General features: G+C 40.1%; 1 protein-coding gene across 1 annotated transcript in view; it reads left to right on the forward strand.

Moving 5' to 3' along the window:
* The window catches only part of XRN1 (5'-3' exoribonuclease 1), a 203,723-nt gene extending 192,629 nt beyond the window's left edge, over nucleotides 1-11,094 (forward strand). The window contains 5 exon segments of the mRNA XM_006757506.2: nucleotides 2,037-2,218; nucleotides 4,650-4,763; nucleotides 4,857-4,959; nucleotides 9,624-9,784; nucleotides 10,768-11,094. Coding sequence (XP_006757569.1) covers nucleotides 2,037-2,218; nucleotides 4,650-4,763; nucleotides 4,857-4,959; nucleotides 9,624-9,784; nucleotides 10,768-11,070 — 863 coding nt within the window. The 3' untranslated portion in view covers nucleotides 11,071-11,094.
* Nucleotides 11,095-11,358: the final 264 nt, after the last annotated feature.

Below are 11,358 nucleotides of genomic sequence, written 5' to 3' on the forward strand. Positions count from 1 at the left end.
CCGGGCTCGCTGAAAGCTGGTTTCTGGGGTTTTGTTTAGCTTCTATTTGTTACTATGTTTCTTAAACTGCAGGCTCAGAGGCCGGCAAGGCGGCAAGGCAGGCAGGGAACGTTGGAGTCCTCCATCACTGAAGCAAGCAAGCCTCATGTTAGCTTCAAGCTGCCTGGCTGCTGGCCGCCATCTTGTCTGACTGTTAATTTGCATATCTCTCTGATTAGCCAATGGGAAGGGTACCGTGTAGATAATGTTACCAACATAAAAATAAAAGAAGCTATTAAATTATTAAAAATAGTTAACGGAGGCATACATTGGAAAGTGGTTACTTACTTAAAATGTACGAACCCTGTAGCACAATATCTGTCAGGGAGCTGGATTTCAGTAACTACCCATCATTGCCCCTGCCCCTTATTTCCCCTATACTTTAGTGTTTTGTCTATGTAATTATCTGCAAATAATTACATAGGAAGAATCACTAGTGCAAAAGTCGGTGGGATAGAAGTTTCTCAGAGAGCTAAAAAATACTTTGAAATAAACATATCTGAATTTATTACGGAACAAAATATGCAAGAAATCCAGAGCCTTCCTCCATTTATACTCCAATTAATATTGGGATCATTAAAATTCCAATAACTATTAGGAAACTAATTGTTTAATACTAGAGACCCAGTGCACAAATTCGTGCACTGGTGGGGTCTCTCGGCCTAGCCAGTGATTGGGGCCACCAGCTGGAGGGAAGGACTGTGGGAGTGCACTGACCACCAGGGAGGCAACTCCTGCATTGAGCGTCTGCCCCCTAGTGGTCATTGAGCATCATAGTGACTGGTCATCCTGTCAACCAGTCATAATGGTTGCCTAGGCTTTTATATATGTAGATAGTGACAGACATGCTCTTGAAATAGACCAAAATATAAATTTAAAACAAAATTGGATAAAGATGGTCCCACTGCCAAAAACAAGTAACTTTTTCTTTGTTTCAGTAGTGAAAAGAATCATACACCTGAGAGTCAAGAGCTCAGAATCCAGGCTATATTGCATAACTAACACCATCAGTGGCTTTGGGCAAGCCACTTAACCTTTTTTTAGTCTAAGATAGGAAGAGGTTTAGATTCATTCTTCACTGGGATATGCTCTTGTTCTATTAGTGAGTTTATTGATCATAAAAAATGTGAACTTTTAGAATTTTAAAATTATTTTCTATATAAAACTTTTTAAACACTTAATTTCAGAAAAAATAATTCTAACAAGCATCATTTGAAGCAATAAAAATGTCTACCTATTGTATCTTAGGGTGTAAGATGAATTTCTGAGAAAACTAAAGCCAAAGCCTCAAAACTTAATAATTAATTGTAAATCAGCTCAAGAGAGCTATTTGCTTGTTTAAATTTTGCCTGAAACTTAACTATACTAGAGGCTCCGTGCAAGGATTCGTACACCGGTGGGGTCTTTCAGCCTGGCCTGTGCCCTCTCACAATCCAGGACCCCTCGGGGAATGTTGGAGAACTGGTTTCAGCCCGATCCCCGCAGGCCAGGCCTAGGGACCCCACCTAGGCACAAATCTGTGCACTGGGCCTCTAGTATGCATATAAGATCTTTGATTAATCTCTTCCCACCCTCCCCTCCCCCTTCCTTCTGAGATTCATCAGTCTGTTCCTTGTTTCCATGCCTGTGCATTGAGCATCTGCCCCCTGGTTGTCAGTGCACGTCATAGCTACTGGTCAAATGGTCGCTTAGGCTTATATATATATAGATAGTCATTAATCTATCAAGATGTTCATTTTTGGCTGTCAGCTACTAAAATTGTATTTTCAAATTTCTATTTTAATCATATATCATTAATCAGTTACAATCACCTAAAAAATCTTTACTGAATTCTTAATAATTTTAGGTAGTACTGAATATTTCTTAAATCTGCTTCATGGGAGATTCCCCTTTTCACCTTTTAACAATTTTTTGTTCTTATTCTGTGAAACCTTGCAGTAATTGCCTAATTTGAGATATCACTTAATACAGATGTGTCCTGTTCTCTTTTTTGGTAGCATCTTATGTGAACAAGCCTCAAAGTGCTAGTGAGTACCATCATGTTCGGTCTATAGACAATGTATGCTGGCCTGCTTCAAGCCAGATCCCTCCTGTGTCCACACCAGTAACTGAACTCTCAAAAATTTGTTCCCTTATTGGAATGCCACAACCAGATTTCTCCTTTCTTAGAACACCACAGGTATAGTATACTACTGTTCCATTTAAATATGTTCTTTAACACTGAGTTTAAATAAATTGACTGAAAGTCTTTGGCCAAAAAAAGACATTTTTTTAAATTAACTCACTGTAATGCCTTGGCAGGGTCAGACCGAATGATTTCTTAGGCCTTATACAGCCCACAGGCCAAACGTTCCCCACCTCTGGTCTAAAGAATCTTAGTTCAAACTTTTTGATCTTAGAAACTCCCCACTTTTGGGGGTGTACCTCAAAGAAACTTTGTTTATTTGTGTTATATCCATATTTACTGCACTATAAGTACTGTTCTATAAATTAAAACTAAAAGGTTTTTAAATATTTATTTAAAAATATGTTTTTTAAAAAATGTAGTAAATGGCCTTGCTTTACATTTTTGCGAATCTTTTCCATGTCTAGCTTAATAGAAGAAGCTAGATTCTCCTATCTTCTTTCAATCTCTTGTGATACATTGTTTTGGTTGAAATCAATCAAGTAAACCTGGCCTCACGTAGATAGTTGAAAAATGGAGCCAGTGTGGTTCAGTGGTTGAGCATCAACCCATGAACTGGGGGAGGAGGGCAAGCAGTGCCAAGGTTCAATTCCCAGTCAGGGCACATGCCCAGGTTGCAGGATCAATTCCCAATAGGGGGTGTGCAGGAGGTAGCCAGTCAATGATTCTCATCATTGATGTTGTTGCAGAAATTACCAGGCGACACACAATGGGCACTCGGAAGATTCAGGAAAAAACCCTTATTTGCAGATGCACTAGTGTGGTGACTCAGGGGAGTCAGTCTCCAAAGCCTGAGTGTTGAATGTAGAGGGAGCTTTCCCTTTTATCCCCTGAGTTGCTTTGTTTCCCAAATATGGACCAGGCTTCCAGACTTTTTGCTGGCTTTGCAGCCCCCCGTGGGTTGGAATGGGGAAGTGAGAATACACCCAAAGGCCAGGCCTGTCTGGCGCCAGCGCTGCCAACTCCCTCCGGGGCTTATGTATGGTTCATGGTTTATGGCCTCTGTACAATGGAAGTATTCCGGGAAGCAGGTTCTGCAAGGCTAGACAAGCCTTAACGATGAGAATGGGGCTTAATTATACTAGCGAAAATGTGTGTCAGAATACTGGTTACTGGCACAGATTCAGATTGCTAGCCCCCCAGTTGTCTTATATTCCCCCTCAATGTTTTACTCTCTCTCCCTCTCTCTCTCTTCCTCTCTGAAATCAATAAAAACAAATCTTTTAAGGGGGGTGGGGATTTTAATAGCCTTTTCATATAACTGTGGATATTTGATACTACAGTAAAAGGTAGTGTTTTCTTGAAAGTTAGTTGCAATGTAGAATCTGAAACTCTATCAATGAACTTTTTGTCTTCTGTATACTTGTGGAAAAATGAGAGTCAAAAGGCAAATAACATCTTAATACTATTATGAAAATAGTTGTGACTTCAACAACCCCTGGAAGGTGTCTCAGGGACCCTCAAGGTCCCCAGACTGCATCTTGAGGACCACTAGCTACAAGAAAGTATGTTTTATCCTTTTTACATCTGAGTTCTTGATACATTATTGCCTAAAACAGGAAGCGAAGTTAAACTCTGCTACCTTTTGAAAAAGTACAATTTAAAAGAAAGAATCCCTTTTGTAAAATAAAAAAGTATAATGTAAAGAGTTGTAATTTAAATGTGAGTATAAAACTATAAAACCTCTGAATCTTTTAGATTTGGGTAATTAATTCATATTGGCAAAATATCTGCTTTTTGGAGGATGGTGTAATGCAGGGGCCAGCAAATTTTTTTCTCTAAAGGTCCAGATAGTAAATATTCCAGGCTTTGCAGGCCATGTGCTCTCTATCACAACTACTCAACTGTGCAGGTACAGTATAAAACAGCCATAGAGGTTACATAAAAGAATGGACACAGCTGTGTTCCAGTGAAACCTTACTTACAGATACAAGTATAAGTCCTAGTTTCCCAGGCCTTGGTATAAAGAAAACAGTTTTGCTGGCTTTCATTTGCATTAGGATGCTCGACCCTTCAGCTAGCTTAGAAGGTATTTTATTTTGTAAACATTGAAAGATAAGGTAATAATTCTAAAGTTTTTTCATACTAATGCAACATTTTTAAAAATATATATTTTTATTGATTTCAGAGAGGAGGGGAAAAGGAGAGCGAAATAGAAACATCAGTGATGAGAATCATTGATCAGCTTCCTCCTGCACACCCCACACTGGGGATCAAACCATAACCTTCGGTTTCAGAGGTCAACATTCAATCACTGAGCCACGCTGGCTGGGCCTAATGCAAAATTTAAATAGTCCTCTTTTGAATTCTTGAATTTTTTTTCAACAGATTGTTAAAATTATTCTACTTGTTTAAACTAAGCTTTGAGGGAAGAAGTTGGTTTCCTAGCCAGACTTTCAAAGACATTTCACATTCTCTTTTTCAGACAATGATAGTTTGCCAGGTGAAATTACCTAATGGCTTGCTGGTGCATGGGCCACAGTGCCATTCTGAAGAAGAAGCCAAGGACAAAGCTGCACTTTTTGCTTTACAACAGTTGGTGAGAACTGTTCATGACTTCTCTACTAAATTTGAATTAATTACTAGAGCTGTTATTATTGCACTGTCTTTCAACTTTCAAATACTTCCATAGGGCTCCTTAGGAATGAATTTCCCTTTGCCTCCACCGATATTTGCAAATTATCCTCCTGCTGTACCACCTGGAACCATTCCACCAGTTTTTCCCCAACCTACTGGTAAGATAATATTTGCAGTTACTATATTTAGAAAGTTCTTTCAAGATGCATCATTTTAGCCCTGACTGGTTTGCTCAGTGGATAGAACATCGGCCTGCGGACTGAGTTCGATTCCAGTCAAGGGCCTGTACCTTGGTTGCGGGCACATCCCCAGTAGGAGGTGTGCGGGAAGCAGCTGATCGATGTTTCTCTCTCATCGATGTTTCTAACTCTATCCCTCTCTCTTCCTCTCTGTAAAAAAATCAATAAAATACATTTTTTTAAAAATGCATCATTTTAAATAAAAATCCTAATACATAAAGAGCCAGGGTCCATCACGACATAAATGATCAGATGGACAACCGAACAGCAGGCTAGGGTCCCGGTGGGCCCCAGGGAACCAGAGCCATGCTGCGATGGGACTGGACCCTACCCGAGGGGTCCTGGATTGTGAGAGCGTGTAGTCTGGGCTGAGAGATCCCCCCTCCAAGTGCACGAATTTTCATGCACTAGGCCTCTAGTTTTATATAACTGTCTAGGGAATAGAAGAAGGAATTGTGAGAAGTTAGCCTGAAACCAGAGCCTACAGATTCGTTTGGAAATGTCATTTCCCTCCTACAGCCTCTAGTGTGGCTAGAATAGGACAGCACTTTGTTTTGGGTAGCCCCATATTCCCCAGAAGCTGCCAACATGAATTTTGGTTTAAGGTAGACATTAAAAACCTTTGGGAGAAAATAGAGATGAAGGGAGTAAAAATAGGTCAGGCTTTGAAGCTGTGGATGTGAAAGACACTGTCCTTCATGATGAGGGAAATGGAGAGTAGAGGGATTTTTTAGCTCACTGTGTGTTTCTTAATATTCTCTCATAATTCTCTTCCTCCTCCAAATGTGATGCCTGAGTTATCGAGCAGGGAGCTTCAGGTAGCCAGTGGTGATTTCCTAGTGTGGTAGGGCCTGGAAAGATCCCTGGGGACTCAGGACTCTTTTTGTCCAGGGTCTTTCATTAATGACTGAAAAAATGATGGAACTTCTTTGGGACTCCATTTTCTTATTTATACTAGATGCATCTAGGATCTCTTTGAGACTAACATTTTACAATTTTATGATTCTAAATCTTAAGTTCATTAGCATTTCTTTTGTCACCCTTTTTTCCCTAATGACAGTTGGCTTCTTCATATCCTAATCATTACCTTTTTAAGACCAATAACTTATTTGTTTCACATTTAGAAAATTACTTTTCTGAGTCTACTATATGCCAAGTATTATTTCAGGATTTCTACATGACTAATGCTGATTAAACAAGTTATCTTTTTTTTTTTTGCCTAAATTCCTTTGAACTAAAAAATAAATTATTTTAAAAGTGTTAGGACAAAGAGATGAGAGGAAAAAATATCAGCAAATTAGAGATTTGAAAAGTTTGTAATGAGAAAAGCAATTAAAGGAGTAGTAACCAGCATAGTATAGCATATAGTAGAGTTAGGCTACAAACTAAAGTGTCTATAGAAGAGGATACAAATGAGCTGATAAGCAGATTGTCTTTTAGAATTCCCAAGAGATTCAGACCTTGGAAGTGTCAGATTCTGCCACGGTGTCAGATGAGGTCTGGGCTAAGAAGGGTGGTATGGGTTTAGAGTCTGTATTGAGTGATGGGATCCTCTCTAAGCCCCTTCTCCACACAGCCAGGCAGTGCCTCTTTAGACAAAAGACTGGAGGTATGTTCTCCAGAGGGCTCCCTAGATATGTGGGAACACCAGGTCAGAGTGGAGAATAAGATATTAGGCTGAAAACTGAGATGAAAGTAAATTTGATTTCCCCATCCTATTTTCCCTCTCTAACCAGCCATAGCCCAGGTAGGAAGTTAGTTGGAGGATGGTTCTTTTGAGAAATTCATTAAACTCCAAAGAAAAGACCTACTGACATTTGGAGGTTGTCCCAACAACCAAAAGGTGGCTTACCACCCAGGCATCCTCAAGAGAAGCCCTTGAGTCCTGTAGCCCTCCCACACAGATGCTGCTTCTAATCGTTGCTGGGTCTTGTGCTTTCCTATGAATAAACTGGGAGATCCTGAACATTTTAGGAAAAGAGAATCTCTAAAATTAAAAGAGAATCCAAAACAAAAACAAAGGAAAATGACCTGGAAACAGAGATAATGTAGGAAATAACAATATTGCAACCAAAAAAAATAAGAGAGTATGAAAAAAAGAATAATTGGAGAACACGAATCAAATATTGAGTTGATTTTTCAGTAGGTAAAGCCCAAGCAAAGCCATGGAAATCTCAAGAAGAACAGGACAAAAGGTGGAAAAGAAGAAAGAAGGGACAGTGCATGGATCCAACACCCATCTAATTAGAGTTCCAGAAAAAGAGACCAGAGATGGAAAGGAGAAAAAGTATCAAAGAAATAGATAAGAAAGCTTTCTGGACTGAAGGACATGCGTCTCTAAACTGAAAGAGCCACCAAACACTTAGCACAGTGAATGAAAAGAGATACAGATTGCCTTGAAATTCAGAATTTCAGATGGTCTGAAGAGGTCAGAGAGGAGGGGGAAATACATTTAAAAGATCGAGAATTATGCCCTGGCCTTGGTTGGTGTGACTCAATGCTTCGGTTAGAGCATTGGCCCACTCACCGAAGAGTCACAGGTTCAATTCCCAGTCAAGGGCACATAGCTGGGTTGCAGGTTCATTCCCCAGCTGCAGTTGGGGTGTATGCAGGAGGCAACCAAGCAATGTGTCTCACATTAGTATCTCTCTCTCCCTCTCCCTCCCCCTTTCTCTCTTTCCTCCTCCCTCATTTTCACTCTCTATAAAAATCAATGGAAAAAATATCCTCAGTTGAGGATTAACAACAACAATCAGGCCCTAGCCAGTCTTGCTCAGTGGTTAGAGTGTTTGCCATTGCACTGCATGGTCACAGATTCGATTCCTGGTCAACGGCATGTACCTGGGTTGCAGGTTCGATCCTCAAGAGTGCATTCAGGGGGCAACCAATCAATGCATCTCTCTCATATCAATGTTTCTTTCACCTTTCCTCCTTCCCTCCCTCCCTCTCTTCCATCTACTCTCTGTAAAAATCAATGGAAAAAATATCCTTGGGTAAGGATTAACAAAAAAAAATATTTTTAAATATATCTTACTGATATTTTACAGAGAGGAAGGGAGAGGGATAGAGAGTTAGAAACATCAATGAGAGAGAAACATCGATCAGCTGCTTCCTGCACACCTCCTACTGGGGATGTGCCCGCAACCGAGGTACATGCCCTTGACCGGAATCGAACCTGGGACCCTTCAGTCTGCAGGCTGACGCTCTATCCACTGAGCCAAACCAGTTAGGGCAACAAAAATTTTTTTTAAAAAAAGAAAGATCAAGAATCAGAATGGTATTTTACTGTTTAGCAAAGGGTCAAAGCTAGAAAGCAGTTGAGCATTGAATCCTAAGGCAGAATTAGTTTCATCTGATTTTTCTGTATAGCCAAACTGAATTTTAACATCACAGCTGCTACCAAAGTTGCTTATAGATATTATCAAGACCTAATTTTCTCAATGTTTTTAGTTTTCGTCATCAGAATTTGCGCATGTATAATTCATAACACTGTATTATGATTCTCCTAATACAAAAATTTCTTAAGGGGCTTAATTTTAATTAAGTTATACTATGTTACAGTTCTAACTGCCTTTATCTCTCTGAAAAGAAAGTTTGAACCAGTATATATCTTCTTCATTGGCAATGTGTTGTGCAATACAGCGGTGCCCACATGCTGCACTGATACTACCTACATACTAGTAAGAATCACCTGTGGAGCTTGTTAACAGTACAGATTCCTGGACCTCTCTGACTCTGGTTTATTAAGTGTGAAACTTTGCCCAGGAATCCATACTTAACAAGCTCCTGAGGTGATTCAGTATACAACCTTAAATCAGGTTTGGAAACTCCTGGTTCAATGTACTTTTAATAAGAAACAAAATATAAATTCTTTTTAATTTTTTTTAAAGAGAGAAGGAAAAGGAGGGGTGGGGGAAAGAGAGAGAGAAAGAGAAACATAGATGTGAAAGTGGAACATCACATCTAATGGGGATTGAGCAAGCAACCCGGGCATGGGCCCTGTCCTGGAATTATACCAGGAACCTTTCAGTGCACAAAACAATGCTCAACCAACTGAGCCACACCAGCCAGGGAAGATGTAAATTTTTAAAAATTTTTGAATTAAAAATATGAGACTAGGGAAAAGAAAGATTCTACATGTCATGAAAATGGTCACATTTGAACACTTGGGCTTTGGGGGGTTTTTTGTAGGCTGGGAACACTATGGAAGCCACTTAGCATTGGGGGCAGGTGAGATCCTTAAGATTTCTTTCTTTGTGCCCTGGCTTTTGTCCCCCAAGGGACAGTTTCAATAACCCTTTTATTATTTTTAATATAGTGCTACAAATATTCCTAAAGCTCACATCAGTATATGTTGTTCTTGGCCATTGTAGGCTAGACAGCATAATGCTAAGCTGACTTATGTAAATTGTTCATAGTCCTAAAAGGGGCTTCTGAGGTTGAATGTTGTAAGCAAGATTAAAGTTGTATGCCTCTTTGCCAAAGTGAAAAAAGCCAAGAAGCATAGCACAAGGAAGTCTTACATTTCAGGGCTTTGTTAAGACCATTTTACTAAAATATAAATTTTCTGTGATTTTTAACAGCTAATATAATGCCTTCATCATCTCATCTCTTTGGCTCAGTGCCATGGGGAGCACCAGTGCCAGTTTCTGGAAAGCCCTTTCATCATACTTCATATTCTGGGGCCATGCCCATGGCTGGGGGAATGGCAGGTGGTGTGCACAATCAATTCATACCTCTACAGGTGAGACCTGAAAATAGAATTGTTATGTTTTAAGAGAATTTCTCAATGCTCAAAGATGACTGATAATAGAATAGTGTATTATTCAATAATTACCTATCACTGCCAACTAGAAGCCCAGTACTGGTCTAGGTGCTGAGATAGTGACCAATGGTACCAGTCTGACCTGGTCCCTGCTGTCTGAGTTTATCCTATCTAATAAAAGAGTAATATGCAAAATAACCATCACTCCATCACACAGATGGCGGCGCCCAGTCCCCTCAGCCCCGCCACTGAAGTGTCCAGGCTTGTCAGCACTCTAGCGGGCCAATCTAGCCTCGCTTCTCTGCCGCCACTGCTGCCGCTGCAGTGTCCGGGCCTGTGGACCCAGCCAGGGGCTGCGGGGGCAAGTAGTGAGGCACAACCCACCCACTCCAGCAGGCCGATCCAGCCTCGCCACTGTGCCACCGCCACCGCCGCTGCAGTGTCTGGGCCTGTCAGCCCCTCCATGAGGCTGAATGCTGCCTCCAGGGGGCACATGCAACTGGGTGGGGACTTGACTCTGGGTCTTCTGGCGCAGGGGGACTTGATGCTATGTCCCCATTTGTGCTGGCCAGCAGGTGGACATCCCCCAAGGGGTCCCAGACTGCGAGAGGGCACAGGCTGGGCTGAGGGACCCCCCGAGTGCACAAATTTTTGTATACGGGGCCACTAGTATTCTAATAAATAATGATAATTGCAGCAAGTAATGATATCCTTTTCTAGTACAAAGTGATTTAAATTCAGGAATATAAAATTTCTTTATATTTAAGGTACAAAGAATTTTTAGATATTTTATTCATAACTATAAATTCCTTTAATTTCTAAAGTCTCATTTGGGAATTTATAATTGGAAGTCACAAGTCAGCAGTGATCGACAAATATTACCAGCATGGTTTATGGTATTTTCTGACACTAGTTTTTTTTTAGCCTACATTGTTAACCGATGATGTCTTTATTCCTTAAAGGTTACTAAAAAAAGGGTTGCAAACAAAAAGAACTTTGAGAATAAGGACGCCCAGAGTTCTCAAGCCACCCCACTTCAGACTAGCCAGCCAGGGTCTTCCGATGTCCCCAAAGTGATTCCACAGGAGAGTTCATCAGCTCCCTTCAAGTCCTCTCAGATTACTCAGCCTGCATCTTCCTTTCAAGTTGAAGCTGCCTCGCAAGGCCATAGTATATCTCACCATAAGTCAGCACCCAGCTCTTCTTCAAGAAAAAAATCAAGAAAACTAGCTGTCAATTTTGGCATTTCTAAACCATCTGAATAAATGTGGTACTTGAAGTTAAATTAATTTCTTTTCACCCACCTTTTTATAAATCCATATCTGTGTCTCATAAAAAAAAAAAGAATAGAATGTGCTATTTTAAGATAATATGTTTCAATTGAAAAATTTTAACTTAAGTTGTGGGGCACTTTTCATGATGTTTAAAAGACTATATATCAAATTGTGCATCTTAAATATGTGCAGTTTGCTTTACGTTAATTATACCTCAATAAAGCTATTTTTTAAAAGACTAAATTAAAGCTTGTGTGAAAATAATATTAGCAGACTAAG

Source organism: Myotis davidii, unplaced genomic scaffold, assembly GCF_000327345.1.
Source record: "Myotis davidii unplaced genomic scaffold, ASM32734v1 scaffold495, whole genome shotgun sequence".
Taxonomy (NCBI): domain Eukaryota; kingdom Metazoa; phylum Chordata; class Mammalia; order Chiroptera; family Vespertilionidae; genus Myotis; species Myotis davidii.